This window comes from Synchiropus splendidus, chromosome 18 (assembly GCF_027744825.2).
Source record: "Synchiropus splendidus isolate RoL2022-P1 chromosome 18, RoL_Sspl_1.0, whole genome shotgun sequence".
NCBI lineage: Eukaryota > Metazoa > Chordata > Actinopteri > Syngnathiformes > Callionymidae > Synchiropus > Synchiropus splendidus.
The window spans coordinates 10,963,314-10,990,273 of record NC_071351.1 but is presented as its reverse complement, the minus strand read 5'-3'; the positions used below and the strand labels follow the sequence as shown (position 1 = coordinate 10,990,273).

Here is a 26,960-nt window from a genome sequence, read left to right as displayed (position 1 = left end):
TTCATGCGTGTTTTCAGAACCAGTTCATTTTCAATAACACGTTTCTGTTTTTAACCGGATTCATTGCAGTGTATTGTCAACACAATAAAATTGTAATGGCATCCTTTATCCAGCAGAGGCCAGTAAACTACCAGCCATCTCGACAGAATGCTATTTTAGGAAACCTCATTCGTAATTATTCAACCTTAAAAAGTTGCAGCGCGTTGATGTTTCCAACACGCTGTTCTTAACTGCAGTCGCGTGGATGACACGTGAGATTAAAAAAAATGGATTTTGTAATGGCTTCCTATGTGCAGGTTCATATGTCGCCACCAGAGGGCAGACTACTCCATTACTTATCGCAGGTGCACTTCGATGCTCCCGCGAGCGAAACCAATAGAAAAGGCGCCAAAGTGAGTTTTCCAAGCAGCAGGAATGGACTCTCCCTTTGAGAGGAGGTCGGTCATCCGGGAGAGACTCGAAGTCCGACCGCCGCCTGTCAAGATAAGACCCATGGGGGAGAGAAGTGGACCCCTTAGCCGCATTGGGGACGTCTTCTGTGGAGAGTCAGCGGTAGGTGCCAGAAGAAACGACTCTGGTTTGGGGTTTTGTTTGTTGCTGTGTGGACGTTTTTATACATATACACTTAAGCCCAAAAACAAAGTTTACACATACTTCTGATTTAACTTAAACAGGTCACACAAGAAAGACTGAAGCCGTAACAAATTTATTTAAGACAGAAAGTGCAAATATACATCTTTAACAGGTTGAAAACCCAAAAAGCCACAAGCTTCTTGTATGTATCAACAGGAATTTTGGACCATTCCTCCTTTGCAACTGTTCCCAGATCTTTGAAGTTGGAGGGTTTCCGTGCTGCCACCTGTTTCTTGAGCTCCATCCAAAGGTTCTCGATGGGGTTTAAATCAGGACTTGCTCCCCCAGGTTCAGGTTCTCTGCTGCCTGCGTGAGGTTTTTCTTGAAGGATCTTGATGTGCTGCTCTTTCCTCATGATTCCTTCCACTTTAACCAAGCTGCCAGGTCCATTGGCAGAAAAGCAGCCCCACAGCATGATGCTTCCACCTCCATGTTTCACAGTTGGGAGTGTGTTCTTCGGTTTAATGGCTTCACCCTTTCTCCAGATGAAAGCCCAAAAAGCTCCATCTTTGTTGCATCTGACCACAGAACAGATGACCAGAAGCTTAGATCTGTCTTTACGTGTGTCTTTGCAAAGGTCAGACGAACTTTTACATGCTTTGGTTCAAGCAGGGGGGTCTTTCTTTGTCAACGTCCTTAGAGGCCACTTTGGTGCAGTATTCGCTGGAGTGTCTGCCTTGATAGAGTCACAGCACCAGAACGCAGTTCCTTCAGAACAGCCTTACCAGTAGTAGCTTGATCTTTCTCCCAAGCTGAGGTGAGACTATTGACTTCCGTCCACGTCCTTTGAGGTTCTATTTCAATAGCCTTCACTATTGGTTGAACCACATCGAAGCACTGGCCCAAGAAGGCACCTCCCACCACGTATAAAACACTGCCACTCTGCTCCTTTTGGAACTCAGCGGAAGGCAGGCCTGCTGGGCAGCCAGTCAGAAGGCTGCGCACATATTCATAGAACATAGGTTACATTTCTATTTCATATGTGCTCCGCCCTTTGCTATTAGTGGCCTGGAGATGGTTTAACCAATAGCGAAGGCCATTACAGGGCTACGCACATATTCATAGAACCTCGGTTACGTGTGAAATTTTTGGTACTTCTGTTTGATACTTTGCACCGTTGCTACTGGCACCCGAAATTGTTTTTTTGTGCCCTTTTCCTTCCTTTTTAGTATTTACAATGCGTGTTCTCAAGTCCTCACTGAGCTCTTTGCCATGGCAAGTCTTGTGTTGACTGGAAGATGACAGAAATGTCAGAAGCAAGTCAACTTTTATTGTCCGAAAATGAATCTGAATCTGAATATAAATCTGAATAATTTTGGGCTTAAGTGTAGTTATGTCGAGGTAACACCAAACTATATTCAGTAAGCAGCTATTTGGAGTACGGAGGATTATAGCTGTCACTGTTTTGGAAACACCACGGCTGTAACAGTAGATGTTGGGATTGAGATCGCACAGCCAAGATGAGCAGGCAGTTTTTGCTTGTCATTTTTCAACATGAAAATAAGAAGCTTTCCCTCTGATCTTGCCTTGCCAGACTTGCCAATTTGAGCTGTCGAAAATCTGTTATTATCAGAAGAACAAAGGCAAACTAATTTTGACCTCACAAAGTGGAGGTCTGGGTGTTCATCACATTTAAACACTAAGCCAACAAATCGCACTTCGTCAATTGACATGGTGTGTTCCGTGACAGCTGACTCCTCCAGTTCCCTACGATCAATCGCGTTAGGAAGCAGATAAATGTGGCTCTTCACTCACCGATGCAGCTGTATTGCAGCTGTGAGAATTGTTTCTCTGATGTAAATAAGTCTATTCATTGTCAGTCAAGGGGGTGTCATGGATCTTGTTGGCATGTGAGGCGAGTAGCGGACGCGGGAAACCCTGTGGCGTCACAGATCGAGAGCGAGATCTAGGGAGAGACGGTGCGAGGGGCGGGGTCTGACGTCACACTCTCAGCCGCTTGTTTATTTAAAGCCGCTGTCCGGACAGACGGACATAGTCAGACGTCGCTGGACTTCACGCTCTCCTCCCCGTGTCTGTGAATTTCGACTGGAGCGGGACGCTGTTGGGACATTTTGACACCACCTCCTCCCGTCCTCTCCGGATGGAGCTGCATCCATTCCTCCACAGAGAGACCCGCTCGCCCGCCGCCCGTTACCGGGACTGAAGCTGCGTGTCGCTCGGTGTCTGAAGGCATCGTGGTGATTTCGTCCTCTTCGTCCTCTCTGTCTTCCAGCAGGCCTTCTTCTCCTTCGTGACTCTCTGTTCCCATGCGATTCTTCAGACTCACATTTAAGTGTTTCGTGGATTGTTTTTGAAGGTCGCTGTCCAAAATACGGTGCAATTCCCTTTATTTTTTATTTTATTCTTTAGTTATTTTAAAATCTATATGTATATTTAACAATTTCTAGATTTTTTTGATTCGGAAAAATTAGATAAATCTCGGTTATCACGCGATAATTCAGTATTTCATCTGGAAATCCAAGTGACCTTTCCTGGATCATTGAGATCCAGTTCATAATCCACGATCCACCTGCTGACAAAACACTGCAAATATAAACTGGAGAAGAGGAGGGACAGTGATCTGAGTGTGATTCTAAGAAGGTGAGGAAATACATTTTAGGACTCAAAGAGACTAAAATAGCTGGAACCAACCACCTTCTCCTACGGTGTGACTGCTGCTAGTGTCTGACTTGTCTTGGGAACCTCAGAACTGATAACAGAACTTGATATTCAGGAGAGAAGTTTCTGACTAACTGCTGCCTGATTGAAGTAGTATTTGAAAGTATATCAACAAGGACTCTTCAGGAGACTTGAAGTTGTGTGCCCCATTCTAGACTCGTTCCTGACTGGGTCCTGACTGGTTTGTGGATAGAGACTAATGGAGAAGCAACCCCTGCCTGCCTCTTCTTGCTCTCTGGATCTTCTGGAAGAGGCGAAGAAGAACCACCATCTCCTGCCCAATGGTGATAGTGGTTACATACCTGAGGCCAGCAATGGGAACCCGGTCCCATTGGCGCCAGGGTCCAGTGGTGACGATGGGGGCGTTGTGGTGGTCGGCGCTGGTCCCGGTCCGACCAAGAGAGGAGGCATCTTTGTGGAGGGCTCGGCACCTGTGCACCAGGAGCGGGAGACCTGGACCAGGCAAATGGACTTCATCATGTCCTGCGTGGGGTTTGCAGTTGGCCTGGGTAACGTGTGGAGGTTCCCCTACCTGTGCTACAAGAATGGAGGAGGTGAGACACACAAAACATGTTCACTTTATGAGTGTGAGTGAGGGAAAATAACATTCATCATTGTGTGTTCAAATGAAAGTCACATTTAAGTTGTGTATGTCAACAAAACAAGTGAAGTTTTACTGACCTTTTATCTGTGTGTAGAGCTAAAAGAGCATCATATATCTTTATCTTCACCGTGGCTCTTAGGGCCATAGGAGACTGACAGCATAGATAATACTTAAAGAGAATATTGTATGTTGTTGTGCTGCGAGAGGGTGTCTGAGTTGCCTTGACCTGCTGCTCCACCTGTTTTATGAGTAAACCTTTATTTGGTTCGAAATGCTTCGCAGTTGATGATTACTTATTTCCATCAACACTGAGCACTCCAGCTAAATCCGTCTCCACCACTCTATGTGATTTAGTTTGGAAATATTTTGGGCTATATGTAGAGCACATTTAGTCTTCCCCATGGTGCTGGCATGCTGGACTCGTGGCTTGAATCGGTTTCTTGAAGCAAAATAAACTGGATTGTTGAGTCAATTGCGGCTGATAAATGGTGAATGGCAGCTCTGTGTTGGCTTTGCTGCTTGTCCAGAGTGAACCGAGCTGCGATGTCTGCTGCTACTTAAATCCTTCCTCACTTCAGCGCACACTTGGTGGTGATGTTTGTCCTTCCTTCCACTTTCCGATGTATGAGTGGATGTTTGTGCTTTTATGGCTGTTTAAGAAGGTGCGCCCGCAGAAAAGGGAAAACTTTGTCATGCTGAGCTTCTCTGGGATTATTTCACTTGGATAAAGATGGCTTGTTCAAACCAGGCGTGATGGAATGGTCAATCTTATCACTGGATGCAACTGATTTATCTTACGTCTATATTCTGACGTGAATAATTCATTGGCATATGAACCTTTTCATTATATCATCGATTATAAGCCATTCTCTAGATTTTTTATATTTTATTTTTTGTTATAAGTAATATAACTATATATATATGTGTGTGTGTGTATATATATATATATATTATAAGTCTAACATTTATAATAACATATATATTATACACTTAAGATGTCATTTAATTGACTGACCTTTTTTTTAAACCTGTAAAACAGTAATAATTATTAGTAATAAAACGCTGAATTTCCCATCTTTATTTCACCATTAAATATGATTTTCTTCATGAAAACACATCCTGTGTCTGAGGGCCATCAAATATGGTTGAGGACACGACTGTGTAGGGGTTACAACACTCTCATTAATGAGCCTGGCACCGAGGGAATCAAATGTCCCTCCTCAATTTTAAAGTTTTTTGTTCCAACAGTCAGTTGTTGGGGAGACCTGAGAAAGGTCTGAATGTTCACACACAGAGGAGGAGGAGGAGGAGATGAAGGTCGCACTAAATCAGAGAGCATCAAGAGAAAAGTTCACTTCTCACATTACACAGACGAGGGATGTCCTGCAAAGGTCACCTCCTTCACAGACCGTTGCTTCACCTGCTCGAAGAAACAGGAATTGAAGCCCCGTGTTACTTTTACTTCTCTCTCAGTTGAGTGCGCAGGCGGGGAATTTGACTACATTTATTTTGTAAACTGAAAGTCATTCTCAGTGATAGGTTCTAGACTCCTCTCTCTATGGTTCCTTTCCAGCTGGAGTTTTTCTGATGGACGGCTACCAGGTAACATAAAATTAAAGGGGCAAACTCCATTGAGATAACCAAGGTGTCTCATATCAGTTTGGCTGCTGTAAGAGAGGTTTAACGCTGGAAACAAAGGCCACAAAGTCAGTGGTCCTCATCCTTATTTCTCACCCTTTTCTACGGACAAACCTTGAGAGAACAGATGTTGAAAAGACACTATCTCTTTGTAAAAAAAACTGCATATTAATGACATTCTATTTTATTATAAAGGTTAGACTCTTGGCCTGCAGTTTGCTGATGAAGATAATACTTGAACAAAAATGAAGTGGAATGTAACTCATTCCTATGCATGATACCATTTTATGGTGAAGAAAGGTTTGTCTTCATTCTGCTGGCATGTGTGGGTTTGCTTGACCAAAGGTTCGTGGCATGAGTCATTTGTGAATCACATTTCTTAGTTGGACTGTGTGATGAAATGTTAGTGAAAGAAGACCCACTAGTTGGTCCAAAATGTCACTGTAATGGACTGATGGCCTTTCCAGGGTGTCCCCCCCATACTTTGCATACCTGGTCCGTAAATAAAATTTGAAACTTTTCCTCTGTTTATCGCCGATTTCCAGTGTCACGTGTGATGATAATGTAATCCCTCATTCATTAATCCCTTCTTTAATCCTTCTGTTTGAAGTACCTTAAAAATAATCCCTGTTAGATCAATAAGTCATTCACTCATCTCAAAAGAAAAATGGTCCGTCCTTGTGTCACTTTAATCATGTGAAGCTGTGTTGTCCTTCACCTCCTGAGCAAGATTGATGATTGTCGCACGACAGGTTGTTTGCTCTTTGACCTGCAGCTCTTGTTATTCAGCTGTAAACAGAGGTGCCAGTCTGCTAGTCAGAGAAGCAGTTCTATTAAACGTTCCCATCATTACCTAGATTATTATTCCTGCCGTCTACCTTTTCGATCTTTAACTATTTTCAACTACCCTTTTTCTCCCTCCGTCTCCTCTTGTCCTTCCATCCATCCGTATCACCGCGCAGTCTCTTAGATTTATGATCCTGCAGTCTGCCCTGACAAGGACACACTCACACACTCGCGCGCACACACACATGCACGCACACAGACTCCAATCGTTTTCTGCCTCGCCGCTTACAAAATGACCCGCAGCTCGGTGTTCATCACTCTGAGATCGCCGTTGTCCTTGGGCAAGCGCACCACAATGCCGTGCCCCACTGTGCGAGCGATATAGTTCTCCCGTCTTTATGAGGTCTGCTATGTGGTTTATACACGGCAAGTGTATCTTCCACGTGCTTTTGTTTGGCGGTCAAGTTGAAGTCGAAGTTTGACGTCACATGCTGCAACATTTATTATGTTATAAAACGTGTGAGATGGATGGAAATCAGCTGCGCTGCCACTGTAGCACTGCTTCATAGGACTGACCTGAACATTGTTTATTGGTTGTCACTATATGTCCACTATAACACCAGAAACCCTGATGCGATAGAAGAACTCTTTCTAAAAATAAACCTGAATAGATATGATCTGACAAATAGCATATATTTTGATTGTTACATATATTTTATTAGGAATGTTTTGTGTGTTGCTGAAATATTACAAGACATAACTGTAAAAATCAAAAATGATTCATCGAAACAAATACTCATTTGCATAGTTATTTGCAGACACAAGTGGACCTTTAAGTTGAGTTCTGTAACTTCCATGTGACTCTGCTCTGGACATTTTCCCCAAGTGTGTGTGCAGCTGCTCCTCCACAATCTGGCTTTTATTGCTGGAAAAAAGGGTGTTAAATGATGTGACACATCCATGCGTGTGAACCATGTGTGAAACCTGTCACGTATATTCCCATACGTCCTTGAGTTGCTCGGCGTGGTCCGTCTTTATATGCATTTATTATTGATGAGTAGCTTGTACAGGCAGTGTGCTTGACATGTAGCCTTATTGGTTATGGAGTGCAGAATCCATGGCCAGACTCGCATGCGTCCCATACGGTGACTCAGGTTGGAGGGAGGTGCCGTTGTGGAGCGGCTAGCTCCCAAAACCTCTGTGTTTCTCACTCTTGTCTGCAGCTTTGCAGGGTTATTCCTGAGCCCGTAACACCCTGCTAGCTAAGCTCAGCTGTTTCATCTCCATACACAGGTGAGGTCAAAGGTCAGAGCTGTATAAGGAGTCGGGGTCGCTGCCGGGTGATATTTTTAGCGCTGGGGTTAATAACCGCCGAACAAATGAAGTTTAATGTCGACAAATGTGTGTGTGAACTTGTGTGTGACTGGCTGCCAAGTGTGACGTCATCATCCCTGGCACCACGTGGACCTCAGATTAACAGGAGTCGTCTATAATCTTTTAATCCTGTTGACAGACCTCGCTGCTCCTATGCCCTCCCCTCTCATCGGGTAGGCGTCTCCTTTCCTGGTCTCATTTATATCCCAAAACATAGCAGTTAATAAATCTGGCCGCACATGACTGTGACTGTAGAGATCAGTTTGTACCCTCACACAGCTCGGACACCTGAATAAGCACTTCCATAAGTGTAATATTAAACATGTGAGAGATCATGAATGGGCTCCTCTTGATGTTCAAGGCTGCGTGGCTTGGACTGGACTTTGATCTCATCGCTGACCTTTTTAATATCATTGACACTCACCCTCGATTTTGGGCAGTTTCTTGTTCACTACAGTAATTGTGCACTGATGTCTCCACATACAATCTATTTAACAACTTCGCTTTTTAAGTAGATTTGGCTCTGAAAATGCTGTCATGTTTTTAATCATTTTTGTCTCTAAATGCTGCTGATTGTCTAATTCTGCTGCATTTCATAAAGTTGTTCAAAACCTTCTCTGCAGTTCTTCGACCTGTTTGTAAATAAGTAAATTGTTGGTTACATTTCATCTAATTATAATACAGAAGTGGTTAAACAGGTCACAAGGCACAGGTCATCCAGACTGACTGAAGTTGTCGTATGCAATTTAAATTGTCTCACACACGGTATATGGGATTTTGCAGCTGCAGTTCAGCCGATGAAGACTTTTAGGTGTCGTGTTGACACTGGTCCAATAATCCAGGTTTGTGACAACTCAACTTGGAGATAAGATTCCGTTTAAACTCAAAGGCTTAAAGCAAAATGACGCTGCAGACAGACTCCTTTTTTAAAACCCTGGAGTAGATTTGTATCCTACCAGGTTCAGTATTTATCAACTGAATTATTGGATTTTAGATCCAAAATTAGCCTGTGATGCTCATAGTATTACCATCATATTAAGTCAGTGGTTGGTATGTTGATGAGTAAAATATTAAGGATGATGATGATGGCGCTCGGCTCGGTCTTTATTCAACCACCCGTCAGCATTTAGCCCAGTGACTTACCCTGGATTAGCCAGCTTAGCTCGCCAACAGAAGTGCTTTCCTTAAGTGTGCTAAGTGAAGTACTCCGGTACTAACTGGGGATACACCTCTATTTTTATCGGCCTCATCAGGTCACATGATCTGGGAGCTTTGACCCCAGCACACTCTGGACAAATTTGAGTTCTAGATTTGTTGTATTGTTGCTTGGTATTATGACATGATGGTTTGATCGATAGATCTGTCACTTGGGTTTATGATGACCATTGGTTTTAGTGAGATCAGAGAAGTCTGGAAATCCCTCTTGTTTTCTATCATACCTGAAAATAGCATTTCATCCTGCTTGCGATCGTCAGCTACTATCTCGCCCAGTCAGCATTTAAGATGTCTACAGCGTTTTCCAATGAACCCGACAAACTAATTACCTGCGTCTTGTTTGTTCGTCAATTCTATTATGCCCCAGCAGCTCATTAAAAATGCATTAAATGCACCGTGGTGATGCAGTTTGGCAGTCGAGGTCGTGATTTCATTTGGATTGGAACCATCTGGATGCTGAAGAGAAATGTAGAAAGACCAAGTGAGTTCATCTGTGAGTCATGTGTAGCAAGTGGTCTGTAAATAGTTTCCACGCCTTTGGGTTGCAGCAGGTGCTTGTGCGTTTCAGCACCGATCATTTGACTGTGACGAGGCCGCGATGCGCAGTAATCTCATCAACACTGAGTTACTGACGGGCTAACAGCATTACGCCACTTAGCTTAGTGCGTGTGCGCGTGCGAGCACTGCAAGACAAGGAAGGGGAGGCATCCACTTTAACCTCACGAGAACGGTCATTGTTGTTTGCGATGAAAGTTCTAAATGAACTGTATTGAAAGACGCAGAATAAGTATTTTATTAAGTAGCCACGTCGATATACTAACTGCAGTTATTGGGGGCGCCACAGGGGGGCGCCTGCTTTTGACGCGCCTGTGTCATACGTGCCAACACGCTTTTCTCCGCAGGTGTTAATAGACCGCAGCTGTTGTCACGCTATAAAACTTTTTAACGTCTTATACCTGCAAAGTAAACGTGAAAACCTATGACGCTCCGCAACACGATGTTCACGTGAGTCGTACTTTACATTACATGCGTCTATGCTATGAACTTGGCAGCTCTTTAGCTGACGCCCTGAAGCAAAGCGAATTTTCTTCATCACCCAATAGAGCCGTGTAGCATGTTAACAGAAGTTATTGTTAAAACAGAGTGAATTCTTCAGTGTTGGCGGCAAGAAAACCCATATTTATGGCAACAACGTGACGTAGACTAGCTGTGCTAACATGCTAACGCTAGTCAGTCTCCCCTTGATGGCGGGGCCTCGAGTCAGGTGTGTTCATGTCTCAGGGTCGATAAGTTCACTTTGAAGAAAAAAACACTTGTCTAAACTAGGTCTTCCAATGAGAATACTGTAATGGCGCACATGCATACATAGTAACCTCTTAAGAGCACTTATGATGGGTATGTCTTCCAGGATAAACCGTCTGTTATGTTGTAGACATTTTATCTTTTTGCATGTGTCGTTACTTGCCAGTTTCAGAGGACGCAAGAGGGTTCCGTCTGTCTCCCCCGACCACTGGCCTTTACCTATTAGTCGCCTTTATTTCTCAATAATAAAGGCTGTCGAATGTAATCCACAGTGCCCCCAGTTATTATAACAGATCACTTAGACTGCAATCAAAACAGGAAGCGTCCGTAAATTGGGCTTACTTTTCATATACCACACCCGCATTGCCATCTAAATAGCACAATGGTGCCGTTATTCATTTAAAGCAATGAGTTTATTTGCGGGAGGCCATTTGAGATGAGCCATCTAATTTTAGCAACGATTCACCCCAGTATAAACCCCACTCTGGCAGCTCCCTCAGATATTGAAATGATAATACAGGAATAGCAATTGTTGGATCACACTTCCTGCAGAGTATTTTGAGTTCTGCATGTGAAAATGAATGAAACGTAAGGCTTCTACGAACCGTCAACCTCAGCGTTTTGTCCCATTATTGTCAGTGTTGCCACAACGAGAGGTCATGGGATGTGGTGATGGATTCAGAATATAAACGTTCAGTGTGTTGAGTGGCTGCTGCTGTTATGTAACTCTTGGCATGTGCCGTGGCCTTTCTCCCTCCCTCTCACTCCCAGTATCATTCCAGTTTGATTCCATTCATACCAGTTTTCAGTGGCACTGTGACCCAGTTCCTGCTTAGTGTGTGTGTGTGAGGACCCCCTAATTAAAATACCAGCATCAGACAAGAGTGTTACTTGTGCATTAGAGGTGCTTTGGAATGAAATGAAGCAGAACTAATATTTTTGTGTTTCTTCTGGAAGTTTACCCGCCTTTAACCCCTGTGTGCCAGCGTAAGCTAAATACGTGGATGTAAATGCTGAGAACACGTAGTAAATTCCACAAAACAAACCCATCAACTCAGAATTCTGGTTATTTATTCGTGTTGATTACTTCTGGAATATTAAAATGAAGTGTAATTATTTTAGAAAAAGCTCATCATTTATTTAAAGACACGGCTTCACATGGTTCTGATTCAGTTACGTAAATCCCTGGCCGTGATCAAAGAAACATGAGACCTAAATTGCAAGTGACAGGCAGCATTAAAGGACAAGAACAGTGAATAATAATTAAATACCAATCCCAAAAAATAGGCAGAATGACTGCTTCAACACCTCCAAGTGTAATGTAATAAAAAGTGTTACCCGAGTGTGTCATGGAATGCCACTTAAAATGATGCTCTTTTAGAACTTGTTCATTATGTTATATAATGGAATGGTTAAGACATAGTAGGATAACATGTGTAGATTCCCCTTTTCCAGCCCAAAACGGCAAACAAAACACAGAGCACACTTAAAGCGGCTTTTGAGACAAGAAGAAAATCAATTTTTTTTCTTGCTTCCTTACACCTGTTCTACAACACGTTGCATTCAGTTTAAGCTAATGGGCTTCATCTCCTGTTCAGCACTCCCCAACTAATTCTTCAGAATGACAGGTCCTGTCTTTGGTCCATAATGATTTTTATCATGGTCATTTTTTCCCCATTGTTGCCCTGAAGTTGTTTTTCGAACAGTTTTGTGTTTCTCTTGCAGGTGTCTTCCTGATCCCTTACCTACTGATCGTCTTTGTGGGGGGAATTCCTGTCTTCTTCCTGGAGATCGCTCTGGGTCAGTTCATGAAGGCAGGCAGCATCAACGTTTGGAACATTGCTCCTCTCTTCAAAGGTGAAGATCCAAGTTGCTGTACATGTCTTTAAATTCAACATCAAGGTTGGCCTCTGATTTTCACTGATGGCAAGATCATGATAAATTGAGCTTCAGTGCTCTTGTTAGTCAGTCTTGGTGTTGCCTAACAACAGGAAGGTCCTGGGATCAAACCTCACTGGGGGTCCTGCAATACTGTGTTTACTTTGTCTGTCTTTCAAGAATGTGGGGTGCTGACCAGCGCTAGAAAATGTTTCATCTTCTCTTTATATGTTCTTTACCAAGTACCACGTCTTCACACTCACTCTCACAAACTTCTGGTTTTGCGTTAAATCAGTGTGTTTCAGCTGCTAACATCAGTGCCAGAACAGGAGGAGTGAATCTCTGAAGAACTGGTATATAACCCTGTCATTTCCAAGCTGGTCCAAAGTAAACATTAATGTCTAGTGCTTGTTTAAACTGATGTCTTTATCTATCCCAAAGTATCTGTTGCATTGTTAGTGCTGGGAAAGTACTCTGTACCACTGCATGGTTATTTAGATAAAGATTACGGTTCAATCACAGTTCAATCTGACTCTTTACAATCACTTTATCAGCTCCGTCTTTGACTTTTGAGTCTTTCACCTTTAAATATTGATATATTACCAAACATTCCAAAAACCTATTTTAATACATTTAAAGAGAAACTGCTACACTAACACTAAAAAGGAAACATAGATGCAAATTGTAAACCATACTGTAGCAATGTAAAACTTTCTTCAGCACGTCTTCCATGCTCAGTAATTACGGGAGAGGACATATTTCAATCTTTGTATTGAGGAAGTTATATTTAAACTAAAGTTAACAAAATGGCTCTGTATAATATAGAGGACTACAAAAGTGCAGCGAGGCCTTGACTCCTCCGTCACAACATGGGAAGGATCAATAGTCGTAATGATTATTCAAATTCTTATCCAGGGTTTCTTGACTTGTTTGTTCGCACGGTGTTCAGTCCAAATGGAAAACATAGTGACATTGCTGTTGATGTTTTTGCCTGCCAGGTCTGGGGTATGCCTCCATGGTGATAGTGTTCTTCTGTAATACTTACTACATCATGGTGTTGGCCTGGGGCCTCTACTACCTCGTCATGTCGTTCAACACCGTCCTGCCGTGGTCCACCTGCGACAACGAGTGGAACACGCCAAGCTGCCTCGAGATCTTCAACCACCAGGACTGCAAAAACAGCAGCTACGTCAACACCACCGTCATTGGCAACCTGACGTGTTCAGATCTGGCTGCGGGGAGATCGCCGATCATCGAGTTCTGGGAGTGAGTTCCGCTCTGATTCGGTTCTCTGGCTTGCTTGAGCTCAAGGATTCTGTTCTGAATAAGTGGTCGTTTTCATTGAGAGCCATTATCAATAAAGCATCTTAAACATCTGAGTTCAGATGTTTATGAACTCAGATGTTTTTGGATGAACTCAGATATTCATAGAGATAGAACCAGCCACAAAATATTGACCCCCAAAATTAAATGCATTATTAAACTTAGCTGTAAAATAGGTGGAGGTTCACTCACCGTGCTGATGTTCTTCTGCTCTGCAGGAACAAGGTCCTTGACATTTCCTCTGGTCTTGGCGAAGCTGGAAGCATACACTGGGAGCTGCTGTTGTGTCTGATGGCTGTCTGGGTTATGGTTTACTTCTGCGTGTGGAAGGGAGTCAAGTCCACTGGGAAGGTAACTCACTCATGCAATATTTCAATTTTTTGTGTGTTTGGAGTCAGAATAGCATCTGATATGAAGGGATATAAAGAGCTCATATACTGGATAGAGCTTGTTCATCTAGTTGCGGTGCTCGCATTCAAACAACCGTTTGACACTTCGAAGTTCAGAGTCTGCTCTCCCCTGATACTGTCAGATCGCTTGCAGTACCTGTCACTATCTTTCTATTGTGTTGAATGTGAACGTTGACACGACAGCCTCAAACATAAATAATAATCATAAGGTGTCTGAATCAATTTGTGTGGTGTGAAGGCTGACTAATCTCACAGACCTTTGGGGCACTGGAGAAATTGCTCATCATGCAGACATAGGCTACTGATCTGTTGAATATATCTTCTCAAGATCACCTTGAGGTCCCCATTATATTGGCCTCAGTGTTGCTTCATTTTTTGATGAACTCTGTATCTAGTAGCATTTCTCGACACAACTCTGAGGAATCTGTGGGAAATCTGACCTGATCATCAAGCATGTCGAACTCAACGCTTGCACACCACCTCTGACTTGTGATATAATTATATATGGCCCTGCATATGAAATATTAGTTATATGATTTAAAAAATGACTGTACTGCTAAAAAGGAGACCAAACAAGTTCAGTGAAAAGTGTTCAAAAGAGCCTTTTTTTCGTGTAATTGTGACATTTTGTGTGTTTTGGTTTCGGTTGCACACACACACACACACACACACACACACACACACACACAGTCTCACACACACACACACACACACACACACACACACACAGTCTCTCACACACACACACACACACAGTAGCACTGTAATTCTATATGTTGGCATGCTGCAGGCAGCGTCAGTGCACCCCTATAGAGTACTAACAGCTGTAGTTACATAACTGCTGAAGGTCAGAGGTGACTTGACAGCAGATTGATCAACTTTGATATGTGAGGGAGATTTTGTACCATAACCAATCTGTAATCTGTTACACGTCCAATCTGTAACACTTAACGTGGAATTCATTTTGTTGACTGCATTTTCACCTGCTTATACCTTGCATAACTCATTTTATGCTCTGACTTTGATCATCATCTTATCAATGTCGCTCATAAAAATTGCCATTGAAATGAATGTATTGAAACTGGATGCGTGCGTACGTGTGTCGTGACACTCATACACAGTGCCGTCACATGGCTGGGCTAAGCGTTGCCATGACTGCAGCAATGAAGGGTAAGGGGGGATGGAGCAGGCTATGAGGTGGCAGCATGTGATTGGTTGACCAGCTGGAGGGCAGGTTGACTGCAGTGGGACGTGACTGAGAGACACGCAGAGAAATACTTGCATGTACACTATCTACTGTACTGATACTGTGCGTGTGTACAGGTTTACTGTATAGATACTTGAATATCTGTATACAGGACTGGGTACAGCATCGTAATATGCAAATGTTTCATGACAGTGTTGTTTTATTGATGCAGGCAGAGAAGTGATGATATAATAAACCCTCCCTGGGATCACCACACTATTTGCAACTATAGTAGTCGCTGCAACTTCGACAAGCCTTATCAGCCACTTCTGATGAAAGTGATGATGCCTGAAAAGACAAATGTATCACGTGAGGATAGACCATGTTCATGATTTCGATCAAAAGACAGCAGTGGAAAGGATGATGACTCAGCTTGTAGATGGTTGTTACTTCGGAAAGATGACCTTCCATCTTTCATGAAACGCATCGTTCAGTTGTGATGGTCAAATTCATGAAGTGTATCCCGGGTGATGTAAGAAGGAGCCCTATGTTCTGGGGGCCCCTTTGTCTGCCTGCTTGGAATTGTAAGGTTTTGCATTGCTGACCACCTGCTGAGTGACTGAGAGTTAAGAGTTTTCTTAAACTGAGGTCACCACATGTTGAAAACTAGCCACGAATCTGAAGTCAAAATGACATATTTTCCCAAGTTAGTTGGTGCATGTGTAGGTCTTGCAGGGAGGGAGGTAGCCAACATCCTGTCCTAAATTCCATGTGTACACTTCATTTTATTTTTTTATGATGTTTTTCAGAACCATTTTTTTAAGATGAAGATATGCCAGCTTTCATATGTCTGCCGCAAATGTTCACTCATAGTTTTGACGAATTTGATCCATGATGAGATTCTTATGATCTTTATCTTGATGTGTTCTTCGATCCAGGGCTTTAAATTTTTGTGCACCTACATTATTATCCTGGTGCAGGAGCACATCTAAACTGCTCTGTGCATTTCAAACTTTGTATATTGCATCTTCTGACAAATGAATACATATTTTTGATGTTTGTCAAATACAGTTTGGCCACATACAGTTTTAATTTTTGTACATTGAACAGCACCAGTCCACAATGCCCCAGACCTTTCTCATCCACTGTTTGTGTATAAATGCAGCCATGGAATATGACATTCATTGATGTAGTATGTCAGTGCACCAATCTCAGAAACTATTTTGTTTCCTGCTTTGATTGTTGCACTACTGTCTGGAACATGCCTCACTAACTCTCTTATCTTTATAACTGATTTATGGACTCTTTCATCAAACTGCTATTATCACTTACCTTGAAGTTATGACTTTATTTACCCTGACAACGCACTTTCTTATTCATCAAATCCACATCCCGACTTCACATGCGTCTTATCAATTTACTGTACCTGCTTTGCCTGTCTATTTTCGTTGTGCCCTCATTGACCTTCTCAAAATTTCTACTTGGTTTTACTCGCCCTCAAAGTATCATCTGTGCTCAGACCTTTTTGTTTCATATTTACGGCATATTAAGGTGCGTGTACTGCGTGTGAATGAAGTAATCTTGGTGTAAGATTAGTTTTATTTTATTTTTATATCTGAGACAAATACATAACCACTAACTGTTATAGAATCTTAAAATACTGCTGACCAATTTATCTTCAGACATTTAACTCAGTTTAATAATCACTGTCAGGACCATATCAGATGTCGAGATGTTGCTCAGTGAACTATTTATGCAGCTGTCGACAGTGAGTGTTTTCCAGACAAGTTCCTCATCGCATCTGACTAATAATATGATACAAAAAATCCCCCTGCTCACATCCTAGTGGCTCTTTAATCATTTCATTGTTTCTCTCTATACCTATATTTATATCTTTATATCTTATATAATGTAAAGGGTTCAGAGCATGAAGGAAACATTTCTTTCATCATTCCCTTCATTTGGTCCTGAACACTCATCCTGCTCACTGGCCCAACAGTCCCCTCACTCATTTTAATCTCTGAAGGCCCTGTGCTTATTCTGGTCACTGAATCCCTGATGCCTATTTTAGTTTATGGTGCCACACCATGGTCGTTTAAGTTCCTCAACATTTTGAGTGTATTTTAGTTGCAGGCAGCGTCACAAGGTCCAACTGAAGTCCAGAGTTCTTGTTGAATTAATTTAATCTGACAAGCACAGGACTGGATGAAAGTGTCCTTTAAAAGTGCAGGGTTTGCAGTTGTGAACTTCTGAAGCAAAGAGCCTTCAGTGTCTGAAGCGCAGAAAAGCAACCTAACGGTCTTCCTTCTTGGTCCTGCTGTGTGAGTGTGAGTGCGTGTTTGGATAATGAAGTGTTCTCACGGCTCTTGGGTACCAACAGAAACAGTTTCTGTTGTTGATCCACAGCGGGACGCTGAGAGTCGAATGTGGGGTGAGAAAGGGCGGGAGCCCTGCGACAAGGCGCTAAGTCGACCGTGTGGAGTCGATGCATCTATAGTACGCATTATCGCTCTTCCATAAATCTCAGCACGAACACTTGATGATGATGTTATTGACAAGATCAGATGTGACTATTTGACCCCCTGCTGGAAGGTATTTGGGTCCCATCATCACAGCAATGAGCATTAAAAGCGAGATTGCTCAACTGCTGGCTAATGCTTCTCTGCTTTCTGGTGTCAGGTCAACCAGTCCAGGCTTATCAAGGTCGTGTGGCATCACCATGATGACCCTTATCAGCTGTCATATGATTAGATAAAGCTTTATTAATGCCATTGTGATGAAGTTCAGTTGCCAAGAAGAAGCATTACAACACATGAAGGTTGTCACAAATCACCAGCACGTCAACTATCCCTTGGTTATTTTGTCACAGTAGAGTTTTCATTATGAATGCAGATACAAGAGGCCTGTTCCAGGGAAGGCAGGGAGCGAGGCAGAGAGTGTATGTCTGTATGTCATGCTGTGTTGGATCGTTGAAAAAACAACCCTGTTTCCCACAAGGATTCCAAGCAACCACATTCTAGTCCAGCTCACAAACATCCTTGTTTCTCCTCGCCGTGTTTGTTTTGGAATGAATAGCGATAATTTGTGACACTACATTTTTCTCCCTCACATTGAGTTAACCTGCCCCCAAATGGTCTCTCATTGTTGTGTTTTTAAATAAAAGCAATATTGTTGCTGGATGTGTTTTCAGATCGTCTACTTCACAGCAACGTTTCCATATGTGGTTCTCATCATCCTGCTGGTCAGAGGGGTGACACTTCCTGGAGCTTATGATGGCATCATGTACTACATCAAACCTGACTGGTCCAAACTGGCGGAGGCTCAGGTTAGACTGCGCTTCTTTCACAATCACTTTCTACTTGCAGCAATCGTCAGCTGATGAAGCTCAGGTTGTTAAACTTTGAAGTTAAATGTTGAAGCGTCTATTACATCATTCTTTAAAAAAAATATTTGACAGCTTTTACTCCCGACAATGCGCCGCGGTTTCAGTTTTCACTGTTACATATTTGAGGCTCCAGACAGACCAGTGCACCACATGGTTGCGTTCAAGTGTCAGTGCTTTGAAGCTTCCATTTCCAGATTCTGCTGCTAAAACAGAGCCCTTTGACCTCTCACTCTGCAGGTGTGGATCGATGCTGGAACCCAGATTTTCTTTTCATATGCCATCGGACTGGGAGCCCTGACTGCTCTGGGCAGCTACAATCGTTTTAATAACGACTGCTACAAGTAGGGAACACATCATCACCCCTTTCAGGCAGCGCCTGAAGCGGTTTGACAGTATTGACATTGCTTTGCAGAGACGCCTTCGTCCTGGCTCTGATCAACAGTGGGACCAGTTTCTTCGCTGGGTTCGTGGTGTTTTCTATTCTGGGGTTCATGGCTGCAGAGCAGGGGGTCGACATTTCACAAGTCGCTGAGTCAGGTAATACATGCACCAGCTGCTTCCTTCACACATGAACACGTGTGAGAGCATGTGATTCCACCTTCTACATCCCACATTGTACGTTGATCAGTATTAAACATTCAAGAGAAAATTAAGATCCTCGTTCCCGTTAGCATCACTGCTTTCCTAGACAAATGAAGAAACAAGACGTTTTGTAATTCTGTATTCTTATTTTTTTAACAACCACAAACGAGAAGTAGCTGATTTCCTTGTGTGCTTTTTGACCTAGAACTGTGGAGCAAAATGGTCATAAATGAGGTGAATTCAATTTTATTAGTGAGGTGCACTTCATTTTAGGCCTTGAAGTTTTAGAATTTTAATGTCATATCTGTAAGTGTGAGTTCATACAGTAATGCTTCTTTCTCAACTGAATCTTACAAATGCAAATTATTTGAATGTATATATATAACTGTTTAAAAAAAAAGGAGTATCAGTCAGTCTGGGAAGCAGAAATTGCTTCACAGTTGGGTCCAGGTGGAAAATTGTCATTTTTCAAGACCAAAATAGGTCGGCAACTGTTGTCACTGTGGTATCAATGAAGAAGATGAGTGGAGAGAGTGATTTGTTTGTCTCATCTCAAGTCAATGTTTCCTGAATTTATTGCAAATGTCAACCAGCATGTCAAGTACATCTGATGTCTGACATGAACAAGTGTTACAGCAGCCTGTGTTCAGATCCTTAAATCTAGAGCTCTGATGCTGAACTGAGCCCCACGTTGTTGCAACGCTCCTCTCTAGTGAACAGAGCGTGCCCTCACTGCAACATGCATGTGTGCTTTGAGTGTGTGTCGAGTGTTAGCTGTCTGCCAACTGTATGTGTATTAATAGCGCAGAAGCACATGATGTGACATCACAACACGTTATATTTGGTCACTCCACAGAAGGCAGTGAGGCAGTGGGCTGCTGGGGTTCATTCTCTTGTCATACAGGTCATTCTTTGACGTCGAATTGTTGACTTTCTGCTTGTTGTGCACTTTTGGAGACACAAATTTGAATTCTGATCATCAGCAAAAGGTTTCCTCTGGAATTAGGGCTGAATGAGTTTAGGAAAATATTGGGATATTTATGGGGAATTTTGCGATTTCCATATAAATCAGGATTTTCAAGCATGTCAAGCATTGGGGCAACATTCCCATTGTACGATAACATTTACACTAACAACAACACGTCATATGTTTAAATATGATGTCATTCTGTACAACTGAAGAGCTCAAGCATCACCAACAGTTCCCAGAAACCTGGATGTAGTTGGTGTGAGAGGGAATCACATGATCCTTGCTGTTTTTCTTGTAGCCCAGGTCCCCAACTTCCCAGCTTTATCACAGTAGTGAAAGTCCCCAAAGCAAGACTTGCACTGTGGGCTGCTGTTGTCAAGTGGTTAGTGCAAAACTCCCTGCTCATGAGTGTCCCCAAAGGCAACATTAAGTTGAACGTGATTGATTTAAAATGACTGGGATTAATATTAGAAACGAAAACTTCACCTGTGTGGTCGTATAGCTCACTGGGATCTGCACCTGAGTTGCATGCAGGTATGGTTCCTGGTTTGAATCCCACAGCTGGATAATACGACTGCTATTTTTGAGATTTTCTCGCGACTTATTAGAATTACCAGGATAAATATTAGAAACAAAAACTTCATCTGTGTGGTCGTATAGCTCACTGGGATCTGCGCCTGAGTTGCATGCAGGTGTGGTTACTGGTTCGAATCCCACAGGTGGATAATACGACTGCTGTTTTCAACATTTACTGCCGATTTATTAAAATGACTTGGATAAATATTAGAAACGAAAACTTCAGATGTATAGCTGAGTAGCTCAATGCGATATGTGCCTGCGTTTCATATTGCAGTTTCGATTCCCAGCTAGGTCAAATCAGTGTGAAACTCAAAGATAAAAGTGTCCAGACCAAGTGTCTCAGTGTGAACGGCTGTGGTCGAGTGGTTAGAGCAAAAGTCCCTGCTCAAGTGTGAAACCCTCTGTTCCGTTTCTGTGCGAGTTTGAATCCCACTCAGGAACATTAACCCGAAAGATGGTGGTTGGTCGGCCGGTGTTGCGTTGATGGTTGTGTGAAGGATCGGAGTGAAGTACAGAAGGAGTCAGGTGGAGTGACAGAGGGAAAAAGAAAAAAAGGTGTTATGTTGCTTTTTTTTTCCTCCTTGGGCGCATTGACCTCGGTGAACTCAGCTTTCTCTCTTCAGATGTTGATCCAATGTATGTCAGGGAAATGTTGAGGGAATCCAGAGGCAGAAAGGTGTTGTAGACGTGTTCCTCACCACCGTCCTCTACAGGTCGGCACTCAAACCACCTTCACCACTCGGACAAGATGTGATATTTGACACTTCCTTTATTAAAATAGCTTGGATTGAAGCAAGTCGATACAAATCCAACCTTGACTACATTTACATGTGAATTAAAGTTGGACAGATTGAGAGGTGAAAAGAAGTGATGACTCTGTGTGTGTGTGCGCCAGGCATTTTTAAAGTCCTAATCCTGCTGAAAAGGCAACAAAGGTTCATCCAATTTACTGAACCCTTTCCGACACGTTCATGTGGTTAAGGTATTAGCATCCCCTCCGTGTGCCAGTGTGTGTGTGAGCGCAGCATTAACTTCCTCCACCTCATGACATGTGACTCATCTTTATTTCATGGAACTGCTCACTATCACGAGCTCCCAGAGCAAGTGTAGGGAATAAAGAATGTGGAGTTCACTGTTGTGCATGAACTCACTTGAGTCTTCATCCATCTGATGAAGATGGTGGCTCATACTTGAGCACTTTCCAGTCTGAGTGACCAGCTTCTGTGTGTGCTTCAGGTCCAGGTCTCGCCTTCATCGCTTACCCCAAGGCCGTCAGTTTAATGCCAGTGGCTCCACTGTGGGCGGCGCTCTTCTTCTTCATGCTGCTGCTGCTGGGCCTGGACAGTCAGGTACACACACACATGCACACACTTAACCCTTAAAGCGCCGAGCAACACAGCTGCAATTCGACCAGCCCAGCTGCAAATGCCTCTCATCTCTCACAGTTCTCAAGCGCCAGCCTTTTGAAATGGATTTCAAAGTAGAATGTTTCATTGAAAAAAAACAAACTGGCACCTAAGCTGAAGAAGCACTGAGGCCAACTTGGTGAACATGACAACCATGATCCGGTCTCTTCCCAGTTCGTCGGGGTGGAGGGCTTCGTCACTGGGATCCTGGACCTGTGTCCTGGAAAATATTACCACAGATACAAGAGGGAGATTGCTGTGGCTATTTGCTGCTTGCTCTGCTTCATTATTGACATCTCGATGGTGACGCAGGTCAGTGAGTTGTTTAGCGCCGTCCTGTTGTGCTGCGGCTGGATGGATCTCTCACCCTCTCCCTGCAGGGAGGGATGTACGTCTTCCAGTTGTTTGACTACTACTCCGCCAGCGGGATGACGCTCCTGTGGCAGGCCTTCTGGGAATGTGTAGTAGTGGCCTGGGTCTACGGTATGTCACGCCCGCCTTGTGTTTCATGAGATGTTTTGCAACGGTGAGGCAGCTTAAGAGTTAAAAATGGCCTTCAGCTGTCTGCTGAGGTTTGCTCCATGAAACCCTCTAATTGAACTCTTGAGTCTAATGTGGCCATAAAGGTGACAATGTTCCACACAAATCCTTTATTTCAGGGGTTAGACACGACACTAGGGGGCAACGTTTCCGTCCCTCACCAAGTTGAGGACTGGAGATGTTCATAATTACAGCTTCATTCCTCCTCATTCCTTCGCTGTGTGTCATCTCAGGTGCCGACCGCTTCATGGACGACATCGCCCGGATGATCGGCTACAGACCGTTCCCCTGGATCAAGTGGTGCTGGTCTTTCATCACGCCGTGTGTCTGCATGGTGAGAGCAGAGGAGGGTGTCGCACGCTCTGCTGGAGCGGCTGCCGCATGATGCTGCTGCTCCTCCTCCTGCAGGGAATCTTCCTCTTCCACCTGGTGAACTACAAACCGCTGACGTACAACAACGTGTACGTGTACCCGTGGTGGGGCGAGGTGATTGGCTGGGGCCTGGCTCTCTCCTCCATGCTCTGCATCCCCGTCAGCGTCCTCTACAAGTTCGTCAGGGCCAAAGGGACGTTCAAGGAGGTGAGCCAGCAAACACAGGAAGTGGAAACACCTACTGACAGCATTATGGAGGGTCCACCTTACCCGGACGCGCCTCGCTCCTGCTGATATTTAAGCTGAGGAATGTTGGACTACAGTGTCCTATAGAGCACCATAAAGCTATTTCTGACCCCTGAGTCTAATGTGTCCTGGCAGCCCTGCTGTAACAGCCCTGCTCCGGCTGGAACTCAGGCTCATGAACAGGGTTTAGAGCTGAACATTGTCGAGGTCTCTAACTTTTACTTATTACTTTAAAAACATTGCGTCGCAGTTTATGTGCCTCAATGACTGAACTCATATTTGACTGTGCACACCAAACTGGAAAAGCCAATTTGTTCCAGTTTGGTGGATGGATTTATTTTGCAAAAGTGACTCATTAGTTTGTGTCTGTGACAGACCTGTGTATGGAGTTTGGTTTGGTCCCTGCGTGCTCTGGTCTCGACACCTCCCACCTCTAGTTTAGCAGATCTGAGGAGCCACCCTGCATCTTGAGCGTGATCGTCTGTGTAGTACTGCAGTACCGTCACGCTCCTATCCTCCTCTGTTGCAGCGTTGGGTCAACCTGACCACTCCAGTGTGGGGTCAGCATCACCTGGAGTACATGGCCCCGGACATCAACTCGCTGAACTCCATGTCTCCCGGCACCAACGACAACAAGGTCATCATCTTCGAGAGCGTCATGTGAGTTGGCTCCACCAATCGCGGCTCTCCCACCTGCGACAGGACGGACACACGTCATCATCACCACACAACATGGTCCGTCACGTGGAGCCGGCGATTGATGGTCTCGCGGCGGGGCGGCGTCGCCCTGCTGTTAGTGGGAGTCTGTAAATACATACATCACACAGGGCATTCATGAGGAATTCACACCGGAGATGGAGAGGATCGCAAATCTGTCAAACTTACATAGGAAGATGCTGCTGGACGAGGTGGAGGTGGCCTCAGCACTTATCAGCTGTAAATAACAGGAGGAGCAGACCACAGAGTTCTAGACTGGCCTGGCCCCAGCAGCACCCAGAGGCGGCGGGGCTCCACAACCATGCTGCCAGGATGTTTGTGGAGCCCCGCTCCGACACCGACCAGGCCCAGTTTCAGTCTGACGCACCTTCCTGAGCACTTTATTGGACCCATGATTGTTGAAGCCCGACAGGGAGCTGGAGACCTGAGCAGGACTGTTCCATTCACCGCGGTCACCATGGTCTTCCTTTTCAGTCCTACAACACTGTGAAGTCACCCCACGCACACGACTGCTCGCTCTCTGACCTCTGGGTGCTGCTCTCACTTTGACCTGACTCAAACCCAAGCCGCTCACGTGGGTTTTTTTTTTTTTTTGCGTCTTGTAAATAAAAAAGTATTTTTGTCCGTTTTTTGTCGCCAAATTCACTTGCTTTAGGAGTCAACTGGAGTTCAGATGGACTTTGTTAGAGTCCTAAATTGACCCCTCGCTAGAGGCCAAATGATGTTGGTGACAACAGGAAGGCGATGCGGCGTGTGAGCAGGCGGGTCTGACTCACGGCCTCCTGCAGGTTGGACTCAAGTGCCATAACGGATCAATAGTGCGGCGCTGATCCAGGACCAGGACTCCAGACTGCCAATCTTAAAGGCTTCGCTCGTCCTCCCCACTCTGTAGTGGTGCTTTCCTGCCATGCCAACTGAAACCTTCCAGGTGCCAAGTTGAGTCGTGTCTGAACCCAGTTCAAGTCAAGGCAGCTTGGTGCGACTCCACTCACCGGCCCCACGCTGCGCTCCTGCAAAACAGACCCGTGTCAGCCGGCAGGTCACGTGACGTGTCGAGTGAAGAGGGAGGCGCGACGCCAAACGTGGCCTTACGTCCCTGTCTTAACGGTAGAGTCCGCGCAGTTGACGAGCCAAACCCCCACAGCTCAAGAACGTGCGTTTGCACGATGACATCGCTGGCACTTTCTCAAGAATCGTAGAGTTTAGTTGAGATCTATTTTGTGAAGGCATATAGTAGAGCATATGGTGTATATTAGACAAGAGCGTGTCCTCTATATTTGATGCAGTAACTCCGTAGTGCAGTTCAAGGCGAGTGGGCGAGCGTCAGGCTACCTCACCAGCCAGGGGGCGGGGCTTATTCTCCAGCGTCTCCTGCATGTGTGACATGTCACACGGTCAAACTGAATCTTACTCTTTGATTTTTATGTTCAAAAGTGCTGAAATATTTGGCGGGTTTTAGTTTAGCTTTAACAGTGTGTGTTTTAATGAATACCAGTGTGTTGGCTTCCACCTTCTGACCCTCCCGGGCGCCAAAACACACAGGCCAAACTGACTGACTATTGTAGCATTGCTCCTCAACATCCCATAATCTCTGAGTCCAAACAGTAGCAGTGTTATATGCATCCACACAGTAAACATTTCATATTTGAATGTCACATGAGTCATTTCCCGCTGGAGCCCGGGCGGGTCAGGAGGTGAACGCCAGCGAAGACACAAGGAAAAGATAACAACTTGAAATGTATATACAACCAAAAATGTTTGTTCGTCTGTGTACGTGCTCTTCTGCCAAACCTTGCTGTGACAGTACAGTGCGTGTGGAACTGGGCCGAGCGCAGGACGTCACGTGACTGTGGCCGGAGTCAGAGGCGCGGCAGGTATCGAGGCCAGTCGCCTGAAAGGAGGAGCGGATGACGGCGCCTCGTCCGGTTCAGATGCTCTTCCTTCTGGGGAAACCCTCCCACAGCTCCAGCAAGTTCCTGCTGACAGGAATCCCAACACCCGCGCAGTCATCACAGGGTTGGAGGAGTTTAAAAGCCGCGCTGTTCACCTCGTGTTTGTTCAGTGTGGCGACACCAGCAGGGGGCACTCTCCCGCAGAAGGAAGTTTGTGATTGGGCCGGAAACTGATCCAAGCAATTGGCTGGAAAAACAAAATTGTAGAAATGAGGGTTGGGTTTCGACCTTTGACCCGAGTTTCCCGCCCAAATAACCCAGGCATCTGTCATGTGACCACATTTCTGCATCTGTGTCTTCCACATTGATTGTAGATTGCTGAGCAGCTCGGAACTGAACTCTGTCAGCGACGATGCCTGCAGCTCCATGTTCACCTGATGATGATGATGATGGTCTGTGAGCACTGTGTCCACTCACTCCACTGACCAACCAGGCAATAAAACTAACATGACAAACACTGGTCTGCTTCCCACTCCTTCCTTTGAGGAACACATGCATTTATGACCAACATGGGAATCATCGTCTAATGTATGTACAGTGTGTACACACACACACACATGAAAGTAATGATTTTTTTCAAATGTGTGTCAGTTATATGTGGCCAACAATTGACAAAAATTAAAAAAAATAATAATAAATATTTTTTTTTTATTTATTTCTGGGGTATTTTCTTTCTGGCGTCCCCAAAAATGTTCAAAATGATTCATACCCCTGACAATCTTTCAACAAAAATTTGTCGAGTACTGACTTCAAGATGTCACAATGAAGTAAACATTGTTGGCCAAATGTTAAAGTTTAAAAAGACATCTTTTCAGAACAGTATAAATAGGGGGAAAGTGTTCAGGTCATTCTTCATTTCTGGTCATCATGGTCAAGAAGAAGGAGCTCAGCGAGGACCTGCATCAGCGTCTTGTTTGTAGCCACAGTGAAGGAAAAGGTTACAAGATTTTTCCAAGCAGTATGATGCCCTTGTTTCCAGAGCATCATCAACAAGTACAAGAGGTTCAACACCGTTAAAAACCTCAGTGGCCGTGGACAGAAGCGTAAGGTGTCCCCCAAACTTGCGAGTAAAATCTGCCGAGAGGTCAACACCATGGACGTAAACCTCAGAAGACACCGCTGCTCAGTAAGAAACATCTATCACCTCGCCTGGCCTTGTGTAAACGTCATCTGAAGCAAGATC

General features: G+C 44.2%; 1 protein-coding gene across 6 annotated transcripts; it reads left to right on the top strand.

Moving 5' to 3' along the window:
- Nucleotides 1-413: 413 nt before the first annotated feature.
- Nucleotides 414-26,276, top strand: slc6a8 (solute carrier family 6 member 8). 6 transcript variants are annotated; one of them, XM_053850120.1, is made up of 15 exons: nt 414-552; nt 3,468-3,866; nt 11,957-12,088; nt 13,108-13,375; nt 13,651-13,783; nt 18,219-18,353; nt 18,651-18,754; nt 18,826-18,950; nt 21,781-21,893; nt 22,125-22,262; nt 22,331-22,433; nt 22,724-22,824; nt 22,899-23,069; nt 23,638-23,768; nt 25,635-26,254. In XM_053850120.1, the coding sequence occupies exons 2-15, from the start codon at nt 3,512-3,514 to the stop codon at nt 25,933-25,935; spliced, it is 2,310 nt and encodes a 769-aa protein (XP_053706095.1). In that variant the 5' UTR covers nt 414-552; nt 3,468-3,511; the 3' UTR covers nt 25,936-26,254. The 6 variants fall into 6 exon arrangements, with proteins under 6 accessions (XP_053706095.1, XP_053706096.1, XP_053706094.1 ...); XM_053850121.1 differs by lacking the exon at nt 414-552 and adding an exon at nt 2,273-3,234 and having other exon boundaries at nt 3,506-3,866; XM_053850119.1 differs by lacking the exon at nt 414-552 and adding an exon at nt 2,277-3,234.
- Nucleotides 26,277-26,960: the final 684 nt, after the last annotated feature.

Excerpts from the sequence above, each read along its gene's own strand:
- slc6a8 (XM_053850120.1), top strand. The coding sequence starts at position 3,512 with ATGGAGAAGCAACCCCTGCCTGCCTCTTCTTGCTCTCTGGATCTTCTG. Across the intron at positions 18,354-18,650 it reads CCAAACTGGCGGAGGCTCAG|GTGTGGATCGATGCTGGAAC; the intron begins GTTAGACTGCGC and ends CTCACTCTGCAG. Across the intron at positions 23,070-23,637 it reads CCAAAGGGACGTTCAAGGAG|CGTTGGGTCAACCTGACCAC; the intron begins GTGAGCCAGCAA and ends CCTCTGTTGCAG.